The sequence below is a fragment of the Ostrea edulis genome, chromosome 1 (genome assembly GCF_947568905.1).
Source record: "Ostrea edulis chromosome 1, xbOstEdul1.1, whole genome shotgun sequence".
Taxonomy (NCBI): Eukaryota; Metazoa; Mollusca; class Bivalvia; order Ostreida; family Ostreidae; genus Ostrea; species Ostrea edulis.
In genome coordinates, this window is record NC_079164.1 from 86,837,062 (window position 1) to 86,862,720 (window position 25,659).

General features: G+C 35.4%; 1 protein-coding gene across 1 annotated transcript; it reads left to right on the top strand.

Moving 5' to 3' along the window:
* Positions 1-2,516: 2,516 nt before the first annotated feature.
* LOC125676647 (transmembrane and coiled-coil domain-containing protein 4-like) lies at positions 2,517-24,894 on the top strand. The gene is made up of 13 exons (XM_048914481.2): positions 2,517-2,624; positions 6,471-6,603; positions 7,275-7,477; positions 8,975-9,107; positions 13,605-13,702; positions 14,875-15,018; positions 16,130-16,252; positions 17,285-17,446; positions 17,678-17,814; positions 19,921-20,005; positions 20,443-20,560; positions 20,684-20,804; positions 21,130-24,894. Exons 2-13 carry the CDS (start codon positions 6,497-6,499, stop codon positions 22,024-22,026), a joined length of 2,328 nt encoding a protein of 775 aa, XP_048770438.2. The 5' UTR covers positions 2,517-2,624; positions 6,471-6,496; the 3' UTR covers positions 22,027-24,894.
* Positions 24,895-25,659: the final 765 nt, after the last annotated feature.

The following is a 25,659-nucleotide window of genomic DNA, read 5'->3' on the forward strand; positions in this document are numbered from 1 at the left end:
CACAGTAGATATTAATCTGATAAACTATTCAAAGATGTGACAGCAAGGTTCTTTATATTTGAATACTACAGTTGGTTTCAAGGTACTACATGTAGCATTTGTAGGCCTATAATGTATGATGGAATCTAACATATCCCCTATGCAAGTAGCTTACGAAATTCGTTTTCTGTCATTTATCCGTAAAAAACATTTCGGGTTGGGAATTCTTTTTTCTTTTTTTCCGAAGCCCCCCCCCCCCCCCTTCTTTCTCTCGTATATTTTCACTATAGAACTTTATGAAATTGAACACTGTTCGTTATCTTCACCTTTCATTATAGTTAAAATGAAGAGGTGGCAGACGACATGACTAGGCCTATACCAGGGGCGGATCCAGGAATTGTGGTTACGGGGGGGGGGGGGGGGGCACTTTATGGGACAGTGGGTGCAGGGCGAAGCCCAGGTGGGGGTCCAAGGGGGGAAGCCCCCGGAAGCTCCTGGATTTTACAGATTTTATGGGGCTTGAAATATTTCTCATATTAAGTCATTTGTACTATTTTCTATCATTTTAATAAGGTGAAATTAATAAAATGACCAAAATTTTAAGGGTTTTTTGGAAAAAATTAAATTCTCCCAATAAAGTAATTCAAGAAATCAAAGGATTTTGTCATCTATTTCTCCGGGAGTGGACGAAATTATTGCTTCTTTTATCGCTTAGTACATTTTCCGGAAAAAAAAATACCGCGATTTACCTTGAATTTGAAAATTTTAGTGGGGGGGGGGGGGGGGGGGGGGGGGGGTGGGGGGGGGGGGGGGGAGGGGGGACTGCACCCCCTCTAAATCCGCCACTGTATACATGTATAATTGCATATGCATGTAAATTGCGTTTTCCTCACAATTTTAGACAATTAATTTGAAAGAACATCTGCAACAGTGGATACAAAATGAACACGTATGAATTATACCACGTGTATTGTATACATGAACGTAACGCCAGGGCCGTAAATTAACCTTCAATTTGGAGGAGGCAGGAAATTAGGCGCATTTTGTGCACACTGAACACGTTTCGTGCAAAATCCTTGATTCTAGGGCCTTCTAAGATGTTACTTGACTAACTCATTCTAAAAGAAAGATTTGGAATGCTTTTTAAGGGAGGTATCATGTTCTTAGTTATTGGAAACAACTTAAATTCTAATGAACTTTAAATTTTAAAAAATTTTTGGCTCAAAAGTTGGAGGAGGCAGCTGCCTCCTCCGCCTCCATGTAATTTACGGCCCTGAACGCAAGTCTTGCTTTCAAGACTAGTAATAATCCGTGCACTCATATATAAAACGACGAATAGAAGTACTACTACAGTTAGAATATGCTTAAAATTTGAATATTCCGCACTAATTATCTGTAAAAGAAATCCGATAACATACTCGTTGCACATGTAGCATATACTCGTGCACAACAAATTTTTAGTCGGTATCTTTGAATACGATTGGGTTTCTTCACTGAGAGTATGCATAAACTTATACAGATAACACGTAATTATTGGTTATGTAAAAGCGACGATAAAACAAAGCGTTGCCTTGATATTTGATCATAGGTCCACGCGGAACTGCTAAAATGCGTTGCCCCGATCGTCGGAATTGTGTTGAGGTGTTTGATAAAACTAGAAAGTGTACCGTGGATATATTGTTTCCATATATTCCTGAATCAAATGCTTTCTTCCGTTACCATATGCATTTCTGCGAAATAAATCCATAAATTGAGATATTATGCAAAAACGCACCACCATCATCTGTAGGCATCTATATTGCCGCTTCGGTAGCCTACACCTCGGTCACAACCTATAGCCTACATACCGCATGTTGGGGTATACTCGGTAAAGTGGGTTCCACATTTTTAGGAGTCCAATTGAAACTCGTCTTCTCAATTCAAGGTTTATTGATTTATAACCCTTAACTTGTGAAGACGATTGAAACTATGGACTAACATTTAGTATTTTACAACTAAACAGGCAAACATATCACAGGTACCCGAAGTATGGACACAACTAGTCTACCCCCCCCCCCCCTTGATTTTTTTTGCGGTGACAATTTTTCTAAAATGTGTGGATTCCCTGTCTATCTCATCGCAATTTCGATTTATGTCATCGTTTCACTTTAGGGGGTGACTGGCCATCATGCCAGTAGATCACGTAATAAATGCAATAAAAACTTCAAATGCCTAAAGTTTATGCTGAAATTACAACATCACATCGGAATTTCTTGATTGCCAATGCTTACACATACTTAATAAGCTATATAAACGTTGATATTTAGGTGAGTTTAATTAGAATGCCAATGGGGGGGGGGGGGGGGGGGGGGGGTTATCGAATTTAAATACTTCATAGTGAGGTGCATCTACATATGATATATACAAGTGTAGTTCTGATATAAAAATAGCATGGCATTGTACCGTAGTAGATGTGTAGTTGAATCCATTTATGCCCCATAAAAGTTATCAAAAATCTCAGGACAATGTCCCAAGGTACTACTTCATTTTAACATCGGGCTCGGTATTCATTTACTAAATGTACTGTTTATCATCATGAGGAAAACGAAGAGTTGAGAAGATGAAATACTATAGCCTATATTATTAGTCTTAGGCCTATTAGACAGGTTTCTTTTTTTGCAATCTTATATGTGATTTCATGAATATACTGTTACTCTTTAGTCTTTTAAGCGAAAATGCTGTTACTGACTTCTAATGTTACGTAATATTCTCTTGTCATGTACAGTAATCGAGTATCTGCTTGGGAGCATTAACACTATGATTAATATGATGGTGAAGGGGGTGGAGGGCATTATAAGAAAACCGATGGCAGAATATGATTATCATGGCAATGTGTTTAGTGTTACTGTTGCTACACCAGTAATGATATACTTTTATTGCATGGTAGTTTATATATAGTTAATTGTGTATGATTTTTCTTGGGTGAATGGATCTTCATATCTCCCAAACATTCATGCAGTAAGTTGTATATTGTAATGAAACAAAACAAGACTGTATTTGAAATTGGGATCTGCTTGTTTACATGTTGCTGAGATGGCTCTAATCTCTCCGGAGATTTGGCTCGACTGGGTATTTACCAAATCTCGGAACAGTCCTTCATCATTTATGTCTCGAAATTCACATTCAGCTTCAGCCAGTTCTAGCAATTTATATGCACTTAGGTAACACTGCTGTTTACTTCAAAGAAGTGATTTGATTGTACTGTTAAACTAGCTTTCTACCACTATTGATTTTGCATTGCTTAATTAGGCCAAATAAAAAAAAAATATCTGTGGTTCCGGTTACCCGACCGTCCCTAATTTTTACCCCTGACCCTGTACTTTTTTATTGACTATTTCCAAAATCAGTTACCTTATTTTGCTGATTATCACGCCACAGACAAAATTGTTGAAATCTAATTGGTCAGATCTTGGTCACATGACGCCATGAAAAGAAAAGTATCATGCGAGAAAAATCCATATTGAGCGAGTAATTTATTGTCATGTTCAACTTGCAGCCGTGACAAAATGTATGATATAGACCCTCACATATACAGTTAGAGGTCTTCGATGGGATAAATTCGTTACACAGTTAGTTAGTGACCTGATACAGAAAAATACATGGTGTGAAAAGAAAATCTGTATCGGCCAAGGCGAAAATCTAATACGGGTTTTCTTTTCACACCATGTATTTTTCCGTATCAGGTCACTAACTAACTGTGTAACTAATAATATAATGCATACTTTTTTCAATATTTTCTTTTATGAGAAGGGGTGCATAATACATACCACTATACATACATGTATAGGTTTTTGACCCATTTTCCTTCAGGTGAAGCTTGACTGCAAGTTTATTTATAGCCAATATATAAATACCGCTAAAATGCTAAGCTAAGCTGTAAACACTACTAGCCATCTTACATTAGACAGAAAGTGACTTAGAACTAAAGAGTACTTACATTAACAATGGTGCATTTCAGGTTGTTTGAATATACTGAGCGTAGTGAGCGATCACCCTCCTTATTTTTGAAAAAGATGGATAGATTTAAAAACTTGGAAGGGCTTGGAAACAGTATTATGGTTGAAATATCATTTCCTCATTACTTTCATGTTCAAAAACATTGGCGAAGGCACTGATTTTTAAAATTTAAATTACAGGTAAACTTTGGTATCTCGAACACCAATATGTTGAATACCACGGATGTCTCGAAGTGAGTCGATGATCCCAGCTAGTTTTACTATATTCATGATTTTAAATTTCGAACAAGGAAATCTCAAATATCTGGCCTATCTCAAAGTAGATTTACTGTCCCAAGTGCTAAAAACATATGCATTATCTTGAAGTCCAAGAAGTTTCTCGCTCCATTGACTTCACACCTGAAGTACACAATCATCCTGTTATGCTAATTTTACGGTCTGTTGGAGGTTTCTGTTAGGTCTAGCATGGGCTTCATAGAACCATTGCTGATAATCATGCCTTATTAGCCCCATGCTGTTGATTAGGGAGCTTTATCTAATTATACAGATTGGGTGTTTGGAGGTGATAATGAAATGCACACTTATACATAAGATGTCACAATAATTCAAGAAGCAGCTTGGGAAGGAGTACTGAAATAGGAATTTAATTTTGTCGTAACACATGTTTACACATGCTATTACAAGTAAACGCTAAACACATGAAAGTGATATAGAAATCAAGAATTAAACAATAGAATACCTTATATTTACTATATAAGGTATATATCAGTACCAAAATTCTAAATCTTAAATTCAGTATCTGATAAGCAATCTACATGTAACGAAGGACCCGGTATCCAGGGGATAGTTGCATTATCTGGCAGTGGTATAAAAAGGAATCTTAAAGTTCATACAATCGAAACAAAGTTCCAGAGTATTGGTGACAAATTCTTTAACTTTGATTTCTCGAACCCTCGGATATCTTGAAGGTTTTTTTTCCGTCCTAACAAGTTCAATATATCGAAGTTTACCTCTATATATATAGAATTGTCCAAAATAGAGTGATAATACCATATACAAACGGTACATGCAAAGAAGTGAAAGTAAAAGAAAATTGTGTTTTCATCTAAAATCTATCATTTGAAAAAATAAAATAAAATCCCAACCTATCCTATTTTTCAAGGGAATGTAACCGAAACCATGCACACATATTATTTTATTTGGCCTTACTGTTTATAGATGAGAGATCGATAGTAAATTTGCTTTGTTATAAAGAGAAAAAAATCGGGACCATGGTTCACTTTGAGAGACCGAGAACTTAATAGAGAGATCAAAGTTTGAGCCATCGAGAGTCACCTGTATGGTATTGCATCCATTCTATCACAATAATTACCAATATCCTAGCATGTATGTACTTGAATAGTTGAAATGTTGTCATTTTCTTGTTGGTTTGCTGTAATGCATCTTCGCTAGCCTGGGTTTATGATCCGCTCCGCTTCTCTACAACCCTTGGCTGCATTAGCACGATTTTCGTAGCTTTTAGTGGCGTCCTCTAGCGGATGGAGAAAACAAACTGTTTGGTTTACATCATGTTCAAGCAATGAAAATGTGTTTTTCAACTACACTTTGTGTGTTGTTAAAATTAAAATAGCTGCAACCATTGAATTACACTGCTTTATATGTAAATCATTTAAAATCAGTAAACTTTTTCTCGAAGACAAAGCCTTATTGCACAGTCTACACACCACCATGTTGTATGAAAATCTTATTAAATGGAAGCGTTTTGAAGACAGTAACTAATTGTTTGCCCATTCCTTCGTCTTGCACGTGTTCTGACGTTACACACTCTCTGCAGGGGACTTGGCCTGCATCTAATATGCAGGAAATTGTTGTCATGAAAATCGTGCTAACGCAGTCAAGGGTTGTAGAGAAGCGGAGCGGATCGTAAACCCTTGGCTAGCGAAGATGGCTGTAATGATGCGAGATTGTGAGAGTCTGGGAAGCAGGTTAGAGTACCTAGTGTGAACAGTCATTAAGAATTGCCATTAGTAGTACGCCAGGTAGCAATAATTGCACCTAATTATATATGTACTTACAAAGTGATTGGGGAAGGAAGTTGACAATATCTTGGGTCACTTACAATGTAATGAAAATTAGATCTCCCCAGTTTTCGATACGTCCACTCGACATATCGAAAACTGGGGAGTGGATGGAAGATCTAATTTTAATGAGATTGGGTCACTTAAAGCATTGCAGGTTAACTTGATTTTTTTCAACTAAGGGTTTCAATCCATGCCCAAATAATGGGCTTAGAGTTAAAGACACCAAACAAGGATTAAGGTCTGAATTTTACTGATGTCATCAAGTGAATTTTACGAAAGTCATCGGTACATCCATAATAAATTTTCCGCATCCAGTTTTGCGTTAGTGACAACCTAGAGTCAGAGTAAACCTTAATGTATATATGTGTATTATAAAAGTCAGAGGAATCTATAGATATTTTTGTTCTTTTGACAGGTGTAAACTAATTAGAAATATTAACCATGGGTTCCAAGAGTCTGATGGCGAGTCTTACAGACGTGGGGACCTACTCGTATTCGGCCCTTTGTGCAGTATCCTTGAACCAGTTGTTTGATTCTGAGAAGGACAGGTCAGTTTAAAAATGCTACACGTCACATTGCTTGTATTACCACATACCTGCCTCGAGTCTCGTGTTAACCCCCTTCTGACCCCGTGTACATACCAAAGTCTTGGTCGATGTTTATCCTCTCAATGATAATCTATATTTATCCTCTGCTGACCTCGCGTACCTACCAGAGTCTCAATTTACTCTCTGTCGACCTCGCGTACCTAACAGTCTTGATTTACTCTCTGTCAACTACGCATACCTATCAGAGTCTCGATCTATATTTATCCTCTGCTGACCTCACATACCTACCATAGTCTAGATATATGTATAATACCCTTTACCAACCTCGCATACCTAGCAGAGTCTCAGTAAATGTTAACCTTATATGCCCCCTGTCAACCTCGCATACTGTACCTACCAGTCTTGGTTTCTGTTTACCCCCCTGCTGACTTTACAAACCCACCAGAGTCTTAGTCTACATTTACCTTTTCCAACCCTTGGGATCAATTTTCTAATCGGTGATATTTGTAGACTAGAGATTTTTAACGAAAGAAACAGAGACATTTATGTGGTACATACTGTTATATTTTATGGAGTGTGTTTAAATCACAAAATGAGAGACTCCAATGTCTCAGCCAGGGTGAGGCTTATTACAATATTAGTAAAAAACATTAATTTATTAAAAATTTCAGGTCTTTCAAAATGAAGACATTAGACGTGATGATGAAGCACCTAAGCCTTTCAAACCAAACTTCAGAATCTATCACCGTGATGATGGAGAACAACTGCTGCGATGATCCGCGAGTCTTTGCTGACGTTCTTCTGGAGGAGGCGTGTCTACAACAGAATGGACTGCCAATCATTACTGACATGGTCACACTAGCTGTTTGTGATGGTTAGAATCATTATAGGGACTCAGTTAGGTGCTGTAGATCTCAGTCTGATAGATTAGCAACCACTGACAATTATTATACATGTAGGACCATTCACATTTTTAACTGCTGTTCCAACTAAGTAGAAGCAATGAATATTCATTTATACCTGTTGAATATTCATTTATACCTGTCCTTCATGTTGATTTCCAGGTGATACATGTATCTCAAATACCTTTTCAGCGATAGTAAAGAAACTGTACATAAAGAGTGACTTAAGGCCACTTGCTTCAAACAAACTTTTACAAAAATGATGATACTAAATTTATCTTTATTTAAGAAAAATGAATAAATTTCACGAGATGGAATTTAATTTTCAACCTCAATTTTTCAATTATGTCTAATATAGAGAGAAAACTTTATATAGAGTTAGGTAAGGAGGGGCAGTATATTACAATTTTTAAAAATCATAGAAAATATACAAGTTCCGAAGGAATTTAATACTTGTACTAATTAAAACCAAAACAAACTAAAAAAAAATTTTATCCACCCATTCATCCAATTTTTTTGCTTGTAGTAAGTGTCCTTAAGCATGAAGACTAATAGAATCCTTCATTAGTACGAGTGTGGGATAGGGAAATTCCACCGAGGGGACAAGTCTAGGACAGCGAATCTTTTTCCAGAGTTGTTGGGTTGTCCGTCTGTCCAACTGTAGATTCAGTGGTTTCCGGGCTCTAAAATGTTATCCTTTCCACCTACAGTCACCATATCATACATATGGACTACCCATGGGATGAAGATGTTCCCTATCGAATTTGAGGTCAAAGGTCAAGTGTACTGGACTTCGAAGTAGCAATATGGTTTCTGGGCTCTAAAGCGTTATCCTTTCCACCTACAGTCACCATATCATACATAGGGACTACCCATGGGATGAAGATGTTCCCTATCGAATTTGGGGTCAAAAGGTCAAGCGCACTGGACATTAAAGTAGCAATATGGTTTCCGGGCTCTAAAATGTTATCCTTTCTGCCTACAGTCACCATATCATACATATGGACTACCCATGGGACAAAGATGTTCCTTATCAATTTTGGGGTCAAAGATCAAGTGTACTCTTAGAGAAGAGACTACCCAAGGTTTTGTCATGCCCTTTCTTTTTTACACTCAGAGATAAAGAGGTAATTTATACCAATTAACAACACCCTTTGGGTGATTGGGGTAAGAGGGGGGTATTCTTTGTGAGCATTGCTCACAGTACCTCTTGTTTCGTAAGGTACCTGGTCAATTCTGACCTTGTCAAATTCATACTAGCAGGACAAGGTAGTATTATAGATATCAATTTTGTTGTTGAAAAAAAAGTATTTAAAAAATTACATGTATGTTTGAAGCAATATCAGAATAAAAGTAAAGACTTAATTAAGTTAATTTAAAACCATTGAATATTTGTTGAAATTTGAATTTCTCTGCACCCATTGGTTGCCATTGAAACCTTTTAGACTTCATATTCTGAACTTTCTCAGGTCATTATGATGCTAGGATGCGATCGTTGATAAAGTATGTTGCCTGGCAACTGAGAATCAGCTGGGATCAAGTAGAGGACATCGAGTCGATGTTAGCAGAATCACTGGAGGCTCGGGAATATAAATTGTCTGAGTAAGTACACAGTCAATAACAATTATAACGATCAACAGGGTGTGCACATTGTCACAGTCAGCATACAAACAGAGACAAAATATAAATTGTCTGAGTAAGTACACAGTCAATAACAATTATAACGATCAACAGCGTGTGCACATTGTCACAGTCAGCATACAAACATAGACAAAATGAAATCTGTTATACTGGGGGAAATTCTGCAAACCAACTTTTACTTGCGTGTGAGAATTTTTGTGATATTCTCGAGAAGTTGTCGTGAATATTTCTTGCTGTGAAACAGTCCTTTAATGTCTCTCGTATTTGTTTAAGAATATCTTGGTTGTGAAAATTAGTCACCATGTAAATTGCGAAATATTGATTGATTTAAAGATTGTTTTTACGTCCCATAGAGATTTTGTCACTCATATTGAGATGTCACCAGCTGTAGGTGAAGTACCACAAATTTAGACCTATTCTTAGCACCCAGGGCCATAGCAGTGAGGGTTCTTTATCGTGCCAACGTCTGTCGTGACACGGGATCACCGTTTTTAAGGTCATATCCGAAAGCCCTGTGATTCACACTTTTAAATGCAGAGCATTTGGCGAAAGAGCAATCACTACCTATTTTAATGTCTTAGCTTTGACGCAGCCATGGCACGAGCGGGACTTGAACTCATGACCTTCCGGTTATGAGGCGAACACTCTACCACTGAGCTCCCGCAACCAATTGTGAAATAAAGTCATAGTGAATGAAAGCTGGTTTACAGTAGGTTGGTGACAGTATTTTGGCCTTGAACAACATTTTGTTCACTTGTCTGTTGCTGGTTAACCCCCAGTCAAAGCTGGTAGCCTTTTACAGATGGCTGGACTGACACAGCACAGATAAAGTGCCTTTTCCAAAGACAACACATCGTATGACCATCTGGAATTCAAACAGGAAACCGTTTGTTTTACCTGACTAACCTGTTTGACCACAGAACCATGCACTCCTTTTTTCTTATCAAAATTTTCCATCATCTGTTTCCTCATCTTTGTTCAATGGTGAATAACTTACCAAACTTTGAACTTCTTTAAAAAAAAAACTACTGGGCCAATTTTATCCAAAAATGGAATAAAGCATCGTTGGGATAAGGGCATACACGAACAAGTATTTTCAAATAAAGGGCCATGTTTCTTGTAAGGAGAATATCAAGGAATAGTTAAAATAGGGTGAGATCATTCTGAAATCTAATCTAAATAAGGTCCAATCTTTATACAGACTCTTATAAACTAGTATGAATCTGAATTACAGCTGTATCTGATGTCAAACAACTTGAAAAAAATCAGTAATCACCTGCCTAAGGTGTGTGTTTCCACTGGGTAATGAGATAAGAGGATACAAGATGTGTTTGTGAAACACTGATGCCTTCCGTATGGTAGCAGAGTAATTCTGGTACCAAAAGAAAGGTCTTACCACAAGGAATACACGTGATATATGAAGGCCCTAACACTAACTGTTCAAAAGACATGGCCAATGTTTAAAGTTTTTATACGCCCGTCTTAGGACGGGACGTATTATGTTATGGCCTTCATGTCCGTCTGTCTGTCTGTCTGTCTGTTAGCTTTTTCGTGTCCGGCTCATAACTTAAATACTATGAGGCCTAGAATAATCAAACTTTGTCAGATGATGCATCTTGGGTAGAAGGTGTGTCGCACATTAAAACCAGGTCACTGTGACTTTTAATTATGAAGATATGACCAAATATGGCAAAACCCTGTCTGACTCATAACTTGAAAACTATGAAACCTAGAATCACCAAACTTGGTCAAATAATGCATCTTAGGTAGAAGGTGTGTCACACCCTACTTTAGGGTCACTGTGACATTTAATTAAGGTGATTTCTTTTAAAAAGTGTATGTTTTAATGGGTACAATCCCTTCTGATCTAATGGTTTTTTAGTAACCTTATTCAAAAATGTTACATCAAGAAAATACATATTTTTTAAGATATACTGTACAGTTTTTTTAAGCCTTTATAATGTTTCTTTTGTTTCTAACAGTAACAAGAGAAATTCCACTTGTCCCATGGGGATAGCATGCAAAGGGCATTTTGATAAGATTAATTAATGGGTTTAGTGTAAGAAGACTGTCTTAATCACTTCTGGTAGAGCATCTCTGATCAAGCAGGTGTTATCTATATCTCTAGGGAATTGGGCAGAAGGAATCTAAGCCTCTTAATTAGTAGTGATCTGTCTTGGTGGCTAGCCTTTATTTTCAAAATGAAGTTATCAAAATTAATTTGACATTGTACAATATAATTTTTTAATTTTTTTTTTCTTAGCAACCAACATGCAGAGTGTCATTTCTGAGTAAGATGAACAGATGGTTGCAATATGTATATAGGCATATTTTAATGATAAGTAATTTGATGTTTTATTAAGATGTGGCAATAAAAAGATATACAATGAGCAAAGCTGCAGATTTGGCATTTGTTTAAATCCAAAACTACCAGTTGAAAAAATATAAAAATGCACTATTTGTTTTCATTAAAAAACTACAGCAGAGAGAAGTACATATAGCATTATGAATGGAATCTTTTTACTATTAAAGTTTGACATGATTTTCTTTCATCCACTCTTCTCTGTTTTGTGATAATTAAATAATGATTGACGGGCGTAACATGTGCTGTGGCGATGCACTTTATTTTTCAAAAGTAGATCAAACTCCAAGGTCAAGGTTGTGTAAAAAAAAAATTCGTACCTCTTCAAAAGAAAGGTTTAGTCACAAGGAATACACATGTGAAATATGAAAGCTGTAGCACTTACTGTTCAAAAGTAATGACCAAGATTAAAGTCTTGCAGACAGACAGATAGATAGTCCAAAAATTATATGCCCCATAATCTCCAATTACAGGGACATAAAAAAAGGCAAACCACTAAACGTGATTTAACAGAGTCTGTCAAAATGATATGGTGAAGGACAATAAATGCTTCATCTGCTTATCAAGTTCCGTACTCTGTTATGGCGTGATTAGCACCTGGAAGATCCAAAATAATGCTGACCGTGATACAGACATAGCCAAGTTTTAGAAAAACACAGCTGTTAATAGCTAAAACTAAATACTTAAACTTAGTTTGTCTGGTAATATTTAAAACTCTGGCCAAATATTAGTGATATTAGCATAAAGATCTGGGTTCCTAGGTGTTTTCAAGGTCAAATCTGAAAAGTCAAGGTCACTTGAAGGGAAATATGTGTGTACTAGATACATGCTACATTTCTTATCTGATGTTTTTTCCAAACATCTAGCAGTAGAACCCAGCAGAAAGGTCTGGTTTTCTATTGTAAAATGGCAAATCATTGATAGTGTGTCAATCTTATAAACAAGCATTGTGGCCCATGGGTCTTTTGTTTGGTATGTACTGTTGTTTGTATGTAAATCAGAATATGTGATGACTGTGTCTTTATTTGTTGCCCACCAGAAAGGAAAGGTATGGGTATGATGAAGAATTTTATGTTGTGTGTATCATAACACTTTCTTAATTTCATGCTTGTACATCCATATTACTTCCTTGTTTATCATTTTTGAAATTTTATGTCATTATGTGAATAGAATGTGATCTACTAGTTCCTGTTTGAAGTTGTATGAAATTTAAAAAACATAATTATGATTTTATTATTTGTGTTATAAGGGCTGTTCCAGTAAAACATACATGGGACACGGGAGGGGGGAGGCACTTGAAAATTAGGATGACATCCATAGAAGTGATTTTGGTACACCCCTATCCACCCATAGAGGCAAATAATGAAGCTTTATTGTCACCCATAGAAGCAATTTGATTTATTCGAAAAGTAAAATTCAAAATATTCCCAAAGCAGATTTTTTCCATCATACAGCACAAAATACTTTTTAATCTTGATATCAACTTTATTCCAGTATTCAAATCCCTTTCAAGCATAATTTTCAAAACGTCAAAATTGCTTTTGTCAATCATGTGTTCTTCTGGTTATTTTCTCACAGATTACCTTGGTACATGGTTTGGTAAAATAACCATCCATGGAAGCAATTTTTGTGCAAAAGCCACCCACCATAGAATCAATATCCCACCCATGTGAACCACTCATAGATTTTTAAAAAACCCAAAAAACTGCCTACCCCACATGTTTTAATGGAACAGCCCTAAATATAATTTTATTTTGCAAGATATAGAAAAGGTACTTATTATATGATTGCACTATTGTTTGCATCAAACATTGTAGTAATATATATATATATATATGATTTTATTACTTTGTTCAGAAAGAAGGTGTGACCACATTGTATGTGTATATTAGTCACTTGTGTTTGCATATCTGTTGTGATACTAGACAGAATTTGTTTTTACAGCGTTTTCATGACACATTTGTGTGGAAGGTTGAAGTTCTCTATAAACCTTCATGGAACTTAATACATTGTGCTTGTTATGTCTGACATCTAATGCGTAGATACATTGTATAAAAATCTTATCTAATATCTAAATTCTGAGGTTTATGTTTCAGCGAAGAGGAGAAGGAGAAGGCCAAAATATCCCGGAACAAGAAGATAAAGAGATTGGCTTTGATTGGTCTTGCCACTGTCGGAGGGGGAACTCTGATTGGTCAGTGCTTATTCATCATTTCGTGCCTGAGAATTAATAATAAAAATGAAAGAATATTCATTGTAAGGCCAAAATAAGAATATTGTTTGTTTCCCCTCGCCCAACCGATTCTGAGAAAGTCACACCGACCCAAAAGTTTTTATTCCGTTATTCTGGAGAAGTTTTTTGTTTTTTTAATTTCAGGGTCGTTACAGGTACAGATCAGTATTTTATAATGAACAAAATTTTCTATATCTTCATTGGTTTCGATCTAAAATAAAGAAAGATAATATCTATTTAGAGGTGGTCTGCTAGACTGAGATTGAGAAATGTTGTCTACAGACAGGAGACAAGAGACTCTGGGGCATCCAGGTGTGCAAGTTGTGTTCTTTAGTACGGGAAAGTGTTTATATTTCTGACGGGTGTAATATTTTTGTCAGTCCAGAGGAAGTATTATATCTAAATGTTCTCAGTTTAAACTTATTTCGGAACTTGATATATTTACAAACTGGAAAACACCTAATGATATGCGCACGAGTAACTTAGCTCTGATTGGTTGATTTTAATACATGACCTTGTGAAAGATATCAGCATCCATATTGTTTGATCGGCAAAATCAAGTCCCGTTAAAACATTTTCTGTTGAAAGTTAAATCTACCAATATGATTAAAAAATTATTAACAAAATCAATATCACAGATGAATTAACATAATGTGCAAAATACTGTTGACTAAAAAAAAACACTATTTACCTACCTACCAACCCTCCTCAGGAACTTAGGGTCGTGAGATTGGAAACAAACATATCTTTAAATATGGCCTAATATTTCATTTAAAAATATTATTCCACTAGGTATGGAACATTATTTTTAATATTTACCTTTCAGAATTGTGCAAAGATTAGTTTTCTTTTGTTGTAAGAAGTGGTGATGCAATATATAAAAAAAATTCATTCTTTTGAAAAAAACCCACCTCACATAATGGGGTTTTGACAGAGTGGTCTTCCCCTTCCCCCAAAAACATTGTCAATTTTGGGTTAAGCCCCTCAGAAAATAGGATTTCCTTATGTATCCCTTTTCTTACATGTACATTCATCACTTTTACAAAATACATGGTATTGAATTTATCAAAGGTAAGTAAATATGATATCAGGATATCAATGCTTCCTAAATGAAATGTTGACCTCTTTGACAGGATTGACAGGCGGCTTGGCGGCTCCTTTGGTGGCTGCTGGTGCTGCCTCCATCATTGGTGGTGCTGGGGCAGCAGCCTTGGGGTCCACAGCAGGTGTTGCAATCATTGGGTCATTGTTTGGAGTGGCAGGGGCAGGTCTAAGTGGTAAATACCTCTTAATGATAACTGATGAAGTTCTCTTGGCTTGACACACATTTAGAATGTAAGCAATATGAGAAATATGATAAAAAACATTTAGAAATATGATAAAGAAAGTATTTATTTGAAACAAGAGTAAATAAAGCTGTCCACTTTATGAGGATTTTAAATGACTATGAATAAGAGTACACAGACATTGTCATGTAGATTCCTGGCCAGGAGAGAGAGAGGGAGTAGAGATAGAGAGATAAATATTTAATGTGCTGACACTTGTATGAGAGAAAACACAAGTACATGTAATACATGTACCTATGTGAGTTTGGGCAGAGTCTTCTGAATAGTCTTATGTATAAATAAAGATTTGTTATATAAGAGTTTGGGCAGAGTCTTCTGAATAGTCTTATGTATAAATAAAGATTTGTTATATAAGAGTTTGGGCAGAGTCTTCTGAATAGTCTTATGTATAAATAAAGATTTGTGTTATATAAGAGTTTGGGCAGAGTCTTCTGAATAGTCTTATGTATAAATAAAGATTTGTGTTATATAAGAGTTTGGGCAGAGTCTTCTGAATAGTCTTATGTATAAATAAAGATTTGTTATATAAGAGTTTGGGCAGAGTCTTCTGAATAGTCTTATGTATAAATAAAGATTTGTGTTATATAAGAGTTTGGGCAGAGTCTTCTGAATAGTCTTATGTATAAATAAAGATTTGTGTTATATAAGAGTTTGGGCAGAGTCTTCTGAATAGTCTTATGTATAAATAAAGATTTGTGTTATATAAGAGTTTGGGCAGAGTCTTCTGAATAGTCTTATGTATAAATAAAGATTTGTGTTATATAAGAGTTTGGGCAGAGTCTTCTGAATAGTCTTATGTATAAATAAAGATTTGTGTTATATAAGAGTTTGGGCAGAGTCTTCTGAATAGTCTTATGTATAAATAAAGATTTGTGTTGCTGTAAACTTGTTAGAATAAGCCTTGGTTTTAGGATACAAGATGAAGAAGCGAGTCGGGGCTGTAGAAGAGTTTATGTTGCTGTACACTTGTTTTTAGGATATAAGATGAAGAAGCGAGTAGGGGCTGTAGAGGAGTTTATGTTTGTTGTACACTTGTTTTTAGGGTATAAGATGAAGAAACGAGTTGGGGCTGTAGAGGAGTTTACGTTTGAGCCGTTATTTGTTCTGGGGAAACAGCTTCATCTGACTGTGGCAGTCACAGGCTGGCTGTCCAAAGAAATGCCAGGTAGGTCAGGTTATGGAGATTCCGAGCAGTAGCCAAGCACTGTAGACTAACTCATATCCACGACAACTTTATTTAACGATTTACCGGTGATAACTGGTTTGCTGTGACTAATTTTTGTGACCGAGGTAATTCTAAACAAATATCAGAAACATTAAAGGACTGGTACATACTAGTGAGATATATTTGCAATGACGATGTACCAGCAAGCCTAGAGAAAATTTTCGCTCGAGATGAAAAGTTTGTTTACAATATTTGTAGCTTTAATCTTCACAAGCTTGATCAATGGATATTGAGTACATGTACTGACTATAAAGTTTTATCCTCACTATGTGAATATAGGGTGGTACTACATGGTAATAGAACATTGATGTCAAGAAGATGGACATTAAAGGTGTAGATCACCAGCAATAATTGTTTAGTCTAATCTAAAACTAATAGCAAAGGAAATTATTTTATTGTCATTGTTTTCAGATTTAAAAATTTAAAATTTAAACATATGTTGAAGTTGCCTTAACTCCAGAGCCCCGAAATTTCATTTAAGATTATGGGATTTTTTTAATGAATAATACTATAGGAAAAGGGAAGCAACTCTGTAAATTCATGTTAAAATTAACCCTTGATCTTCAGAAAAATATAGATAATAAAAGACAACAAGCATAAATCTTGATTTCAGCTTAATATTTTAAAGTGGTTTAATAACTTAAAAACTGCTCTGAAATTAAGTATGGTAAGTGTAAGTATATGTGATGAATTTCATTTAAATTGTCATAATGTTTACTGAAAGTTCCATATTAAAAGGAAATGGATACCTCCATATTTTTGTTTTCATATCTGAAGGGATTTGTTTAGTGCATATGTGTATGTCAAAGCTTATTTATTGATCACAGAAGATATTGTGGTTTAATAAGTTTTAATTTAAATGATGAATTAACTGGACTACTTTATAGGTAATACATGATTCAAAATTTAAATGGAACATGCCAGTAAACCATTTACTGTGTATAACTTTTCTATACATATCATTTTACATAGACTTTAAGATGCCATGGCAATCACTGGCAGAGTCTCGAGAGCAGTACAGTTTGAGATGGGAGACAAAGTACTTGATGGAGCTAGGGGAGGCCTTTGATTATATCCTTAATGGAGCCATCTCCATGGCAACACAGGAGGCACTCAAGTACACCATACTGTCAGGTTTAGTAATTTTATTGAGGCCACTTATTTGAATGCCTACCATTGCCTGATTTAAAGTGGTTTGATTTGCACATCGTGGGTGCTTTGGATCTGGAACTTTTACTGTAAACAACAACTTTCTCAAGAAAACAATTCACCACCAGTAACAGAACTCCAAAAAAAGATCTCTCAATGATTATACAGGATGCTCTGAACATTTCGTCTTAAACTCGCATTTCTGATTGTGTGTAGGTATCATCACAGCCATTGCCTGGCCTGCAGTGCTGGTGTCAGCTGCCGGTGTCCTGGACAATCCCTGGAATGTGGGCATTCAGAGAGCCTCATCCACTGGGAAAGAACTGGCGGAAGTCCTGCTGGCCAGACAACAGGTAATGGGGATAGCTGTGTCTACTGACTGGCTGTACAGAGCACTGTAGTTTTAGAGTGATGATGTGATAGCTGTGTGTCTTTACTTTCTGTATCCAGACAAGAAATAATGTGCTGTGTCTGCATTACCTTATGAATAGCACTATTTTGTTTAAGCATCCTATTCTGTATCACACCTTGTGTAAAATCAGCTAAATCACAAATGAAATTATACATGTACTTATGTAGTATAACTACTTCTTGATCTCTCATAGTGAAAAGGTCCCATGAAACATATTTCCTTGTTTTTCACTCTCAATCTCTTGAAGTGGTGGTAGGGTATACACACCTTCAATCAAGTGTATAATTATTTTTGCTTGGACCTTACCTGGATAACACTGCATGCCTGGTGCTAACTTGGTTGTGTTAATTAGGTGTTCATAGTGACACCTCACCTGTATTGTTCTTTTGGGGTGGATTGTTAATTGTTTAATCAGTCAGTTTTCACCCTACACCAGGGCTTTGTTTTTGTTACATAATTGGACTAAATAAAATTTGGAGACTTGACAATGAGACAGTATTTTGAGAAAATAATTTAGAAGCATGCCAATGAAACATCAGTATTTTTAAGAATTTGTGCTTTTTGTAAAGGGACTGGAAATTGTGACAATTATTAGTGACTGTGAAACTTGTTTTAGCATGAAAAACAAAACAAATGAATTCATAATTCTTTTTAAAAATCTTTTTATTCATGCAAGATAAAGATCTGTGTTGAAATTTTAAAGTCAATTAAGTGAATTAAGGAAAGCACGTCAAAACAATCCATATGCAATCTGGTTACCTTAAAATCTAAACTATAATAGATAGTCAAACTTGCCTCAACCTTCGATCTCTTGAACTGTCTGTAAACTTTTCATATTTTTGACTTCTCGAGAACCACTGGGCCAATTTCAACCAAACTTGGTACAATAATCCTTGGGTGAAGGGGATTCAAGTTTGTTCAATTGAAGGACCATGTCCCCTTCAAAGGGGAAGATAAACACCAAAATGCAAAAATAGGGTTGGGTCATTTAAAAATCTTCTCAAGAACCACTGGGCCAGAAAAGCTGAAATTTACATGAAAGCTTCTTGACATAGTGGAGATTCAAGTTTGTTAAAATCATGACTCCCAGGGGTAAGATGGGGCAACAATAGGGGATCAAATTTTTACATGTGAATATTTAGGAAAGATCTTTTAAAAGACCAGTGGGCTGGGAAAGTACAAATTTACTTGCAAGTTTTCTGACATAGTGCTGATTCAAGTTTGTTAAAATCATGACCCCTCAGAGGTAGGATGGGGCCACAATAAGGTATCAAAGTTTTACATACAAATATATAGAGAAAATCATTAAAAATCTTCTCAAGAACCACTGGGCCAGGAAAGTACAAATTTACATGACAGCTTTCTGACAAAGTGCAGATTCATGTTTGTTAAATAATGGTCCCTAGGGATAGGATGGGGCCACAATAGGGGATCAAACTTTTACATACAAATATATCGGGTAAAATCTTTAAAAATCTTCTCAAGAACCATTGGGTCAGAAAAGTTAACATTTACATGAAAGCTTTCTGACATAGTGCAGATTCAAGTTTGTAAAAATCATGGCCCCCCAGGGGTAGGTTGGGGCCACAATAGACATAAAAGTTTCACATCTGAATATTAAGGGAAAATATTTAAATATGGGCCAAGGTGGCTCAGGTGAGCAATGGTCATGGGCCTCTTGTTTCTTTTATTAGTTTTATACAGATGATTAAAAAAAACTTTTTTTTTGTTTTTTGGAACTGTCTTTACCCTGAGGCATAAATTATGCCACAAAATGGCTGTCAATGTACCAGAAATTTTTAAAAGTTCACAAGGTTGACTTGATGCTAACATTAATGGTTCTCATCAATAATTTTGTATATAGATGTACAATGTATATCTAGGGATGAAGACATTTACAAGGCATTTAGTGAAAAATATGTCTCACTGATAAATCAGGGAATTGTTATATACATGATTCTCAATTTACTTGTATACATTGACAGTATTGATCTTAATGATGTATTCAAAAGAATGAGTTCATACGTGTAGATTCTGTATTTTTCAGGGAAATCGACCTGTCACATTGATTGGGTATAGTCTTGGTGCTAGAGTCATCTTCTCTTGCTTAGAAGAAATGGGAAAGAGAAAAGGTAAGTGATAATCAAGAACAACTAAATGTCCCAACCAGTTCAGGAGAAAATGCTACACACCTGCAGTGACCTTGATTGATTTTCTGCATTGTAGCACAAATACAACTTACATGTATATTATGTGTCTCTGCGGAGACATAACCCCCAAATATCAAATGTATGTTAGCTAGAAATAAAAGATATTGAAAGGGGAAAAAACTTATATTAAGTGAAAATGTTACATTTTTTTATGTGGATATTATGTGTAGCGTTTAATTGCCTCACATGAATTTTATTATGTTTTGAAATGTGTGACTTCACAAACTTGCTGGTGTGGTTACAATGGGGGCACCTGTTTGAGGCAGCAAAACAACTCCCAAGAAACTCCTCTACTTGTGATTTTTGCAATGACTGGTAGAATTGCATGAGAAGACAAAGTATATCTTGTTTATTTCCAGGCAGTGAGGGGATTGTGGAGGATGTAATTTTATTAGGGGCACCTGTCTCTGGGAACTCTAAACAATGGGAGAAGCTGAGCCACGTTGTAGCAGGTCGGATCATTAATGGCTACAGTAGGTAAGAATTGACTTGCATTGCTCTTGCAATGTACATATTGGTGTATGTCCGTGTAGTTAAACAGCATTTAAATAGAAAATATATGAGTTCCTTGTAGTATCTAATATCTAATGTATCCTGTAGAGGTGACTGGCTGTTAAAGTTCCTGTTCAGAACAGCTAATGTGCACTTTACACATGTAGCAGGCCTGGGCCCAGTCAAATGGAACAACCGCCGTATGCACAACATTGACCTTAGTGATGTTGTAAGTAGTTTAGCTATTACGTAATCCCTCATTGTCTGGGAGTTGTAGTGAAATTACATGTAGCTGCAAGTTGGACACAAATATTAACAAATTCTTGATATGTTTATTTGCTACATTCTATAAAATATTTCTGTTCCTAAGGCAACATATCTACACATATATTGATACATGTATTTGTAAATGCATGCATAGATAGATTCAGCCTGATAGTAATTTTTTTATTGTTTTTTTTTTCTTTTAGTAAAGGTATTGATTTCACTCACAACTTCAATATATATAAATTCTCTTTTAAATTTCCTTATTTTTGCTCTGAAAAATTTACTAGGTATCTGGTCACAAGGACTATATGAAGCAGCTGCCAACTATCATGAAAGTGGTGGGAATTAGAACAAAGGAGGATATGGTGATAGGCAAGGTCCCTCCTCATAAACTTTTCCCAACATCAGAGAGCTGCGACAGCTTCACCAGCAGTGAGGAGGACGGGGAATCAAGGGACGAAGCAACGGGAGGTGAAGGAGGGAATGAGCCGAGACAGAAAGGGAGGGACAAGAAGTCTGTGGAAAGTCAAAATGAGTCAAAAAAGACCCAAGATGGCAGACAGGAAGGAGATGAGGCAATAGGGAATGAGGGACATGATGAAGAAGAACTCAAGAAGAATGATGACACAAGTCTAAAAGAATCGAAACGGACAGAAGATGGTAGACAGGAAGCGAATGATGCTGAGTTTGTTAAGTACCAGGGAAGTTTTGGGAAGGAAGCAGGTGTACAAAAAGAAGAATGCGAGAACTCACAGAAGATGGGAGAGGTAGGAAAGAAAACTGGGGGTGCTCAGGAAGAAACCTGTGATGTTATAGATGAGGAGGATAAAGAGAGTAGTAAAACTAGTTCAGAGGTTTCAGCACTGATAAATCAAACAGGGGGAGATAACTGCTGTGTAGCTGATTCAGAGGAAATCCACAACTCGAACTGTGATTGTGATAATGAAGTAGATGTTATCAGAAGTTTGGAATCCAGAGAAAACAAGAATGAAAGTTCTGTACCAAGTGAAAAGAAAGGGGCCGATTTTGATCAGGAGAAAGATAATTGTAATAAATATTCACAAGAGGCATGTGAACTACCTAGCAGTGATGAAAATGGTCCATTAAATTCTGATCTATTTAAATTTTCTTTAGAAGATAAAAACAGGGAGGAGTCTGACAACAAAAATCCCAACCAAACATGAGCATCAGAGTTCTTAAAACTTTTATATGTGTGTCAGACATTTGGACTGACATCCTTTAAAGCATACCAGTCTGTACAGATATCTAGTGATAAAAAATGCATACCAGTCTGTACAGATATCTAGTGATAAAAAATGCATACCAGTCTGTACAGATATCTAATGATAAAAAATGCATACCAGTCTGTACAGATATCTAGTGATAAAAAATGCATACCAGTCTGTACAGATATCTAGTGATAAAAAATGAAAATTTTTGCAAAATAACATCATCATAAACTTCAGAGTGAGTAAAAAGAGTGATAATCCATTAAAATGAATTTAATGTATTACAAAATTTAACATTGAAAAAATTATGCGCCTATTTATTTACATTGTTCCATTTCCGGTACAGAATTGAGAAATTAGGGTTTCATTTTCAGTGTGCTCACACAAAATTGAACTGAGTTACATTCCTGGCCTAGCTTTGCTCTTTTGATTAATTCAGTGAGAGATCATGCAGTAGCCCTTTTTTCACCAATCATTGTTACTTACATAAATGGAGGTTCGATGTACTCTAAAATCATTAATTTTCAATTCTTGTTTAATTAGTTGTTTTTATAGTGTGGCTGGAATTGTGTTAAATGAAACACTGAAGAACAATAAAGAATGAGAATTTTATCAAATGCCACTATAATAAATATAATTAGTTTACACAAAGAAGTACAAATGTGTTGTAGTGCTTAACAATGTCCTTCTAAATAAGCCTTTTATGTTCTTAATATTCTTATTTCATTGAAAAATTTGCAGGTAATGAGTTTTGATACTTTGGTTGTCACAGTAGCTCTCATTTAGTGTGCTAGTGAAAATACATGTATATCAACTAATTTACATAAACAAAACCTACAGGTGAAATACCATTGTATTTGTTTACAGAACATTTGATGAATGTGATGCAGATTGCCATTCTTGCAGTTTAAACATATATGTATAAGTTGGTGTTTTGATGTGCTTTTGAGACAGTCCTATCTGATTTGCCCACGAGAGCTGAAGTGCATCACATGATACAGGCACAGAAATTTGTAGTTATATACATGCACCTTCGTATGCCTTGCTTTGTCAATTATCTTTTATGAATATGTTTAATTTTTATGCCAACTTTTCTGTATTTTAAGAAAAAGCTAGACATGATAATTTCATTCCTAAAAAATGAGAAAATCCAAGTTAATTCATCAAGATTTAAACATGTTTATACACTTTTAAAACTCTAATACTTGTATGACAAAGTCATGATTGATATTTAGGACTAATCGCATGCTATTCTTGTAATCTACCATCAAGATGTATGTTTCTATAGTCTGTCATTGTTTTTTGTCTGTTTTGTATTTTTTTTTTTTACTGAAAACTTCACTGATTTAGTGCTTGTTCTTTATTTATTGAAAACGTTGAACATATTGGAGAACATAATTAATTTCCGTGCCATCTGAGAGACATGTAATAACAATGTAAATCATATAAATGCACTCTGTTTGCTGAAAGGAAAATGGTACAAAAATAAGCACCCTTTATCAAAGTTCCAAAAAATTATATATTAATTATGATTTAATACATACATATACATATAAATGTCTTATCTTTAGGATCACCAACATTTTTCTGTTAAATTCATATATCCAAAAACTGTACGCTCTCAATATAAAATGAACAGTGTATAAAAATATTAAGGAGGTACTCTACATCATCATAATGGCTGACTTCCTTTTAAAACATGGATGAAAATATTGATAACAGCAGTATTTGTCTATTCATTTCAAAATTCATCACCTAGCTGTGTAGTTCAGTAGGAAAGCACGTCGACTACTGAACTGTAGATTGCGGGTTCGAGTCCAGCAGGGGTTTAATTTTTTTTTTTAGATTGCTTTCTACTAAAACTGCATTTTTTGACAAAATAAAGTAAATTTGAAAGTTTTGAATTTCAAAATATTGTTGTACATATCCTCCACATTTGATCCATATCAAATTTCTCTGGTGTAGCATTCCTTCTCAAGTCCTCCTTGGAGTGAAATAGGCTCATATGCTCCAAAGAAAGTCACTCTTCCTTGATTTGTAATCAAGGTTAATGTTATATGTGACTTGTAGTTTCAATTTACTGAGTAATTGTGTAGAATAATATTAGTTTCTACTGATGACACATTGCCGGTAACTTTACACAAACCAAATATACTTGATATTTAAAGAATGATATGTAAATGACACAAGTATACATACATATATATGTAGGTGTGTTTATATTATAAACATATTGCCCAACTTTTACTTTCGCAAGCATTTATTGATGTAGAATTTTTTTTTATAAGTTTTACTTTTTTAAGATGATAATTCAGTGTATGTACATGTTTCAGTGTGATTCAAACATTGCTTTTAGACACCTCACATTTATAGTAATTACAATGGTACCCATACAGTATGCTTAAAACTACAGCAACTCTGACTTCATTGCCTTTTAATGTATAGGATATGCTTTCCCAGCGACATCTTTGTGCAGTATTGACATTTTTTATTATTTTCCTTTCTTTTTCACGTAGTATTGCATCTGCAGTGTTTATATTCTGGTACACGTTAAGTGAAGTGAAACACTTCATAGTCAGCCTAGAGGAAGGGGTTACGACAAAATCTATTAGGACTAATTTTCACTGATTATCCCTGCAATTGTTTTTTATTTAATTCCAAATGGAAAAAGGTACCCCTAACTATACGATAGAATTTAGTGATCTAGTCAGGGTGTATCGGTGCTTTTTAAAAACACCCGTATCTTATAATGCAGGAGTTTCTTGGATTATGGTTTTGTGCAATAGCAATTTGTTGATTTTGCAAATAAATATTGATACATAACTTTTGGTCTTTTAGATTTTTTATTTCATTTGCATGGCTCACTAAGCAGTCTGAATGGGGAGAGATATTACAAATTAAAACTGATGCCACTAGTCTGAATAGTCCCAGCTTTGACTACAAGTTTATATTGACAGCTGAGCTTGATGTATACAGTTTGTAATGAAACTACATGTACATCACGAACATGTTGTGTTTCTCATAATTTTTTTCAGCTAGCCAGAACACTCTTATCTTTCCAACTCATGTGGCTTCAGGAAGTGATATGTCAATTTTTTTTAAAATACATGTATATGAAAAATTATTTTCTGGTCAGTGTATGGTGCCAATGATTTTAGGGTGCTTAACTGACCAAAAAGTTCACACTTTGAAAAATTTCTCAACTGTGGTGCCATATTCCATACTGGGAATCCTTAGTTTTTGACATAGGGCCATATGTACATGTAGCTGTTATAGCACATGGTTCTTTTGACACGAGTTACTTCCTTTCTGATCAAAACTTGTCAAAAACCTGATTTAACTCGGGGGCCATAAATCTCGTATTCCTGGTCTAGCCCATATTATATGCATGTACACCGGGCGTACTGTGTGTGTAGCACCAACTTATTATATTAATGGTTGGGAATGCTAGGCTAATGTAACACCGGTCTGTTGTATGATTCTAGCTATAGTTTGTAACACCGGTCTGTTGTATGATTCTAGCTATAGTTTGTAACACCGGTCTGTTGTATGATTCTAGCTATAGTTTGTAACACCGGTCTGTTGTAT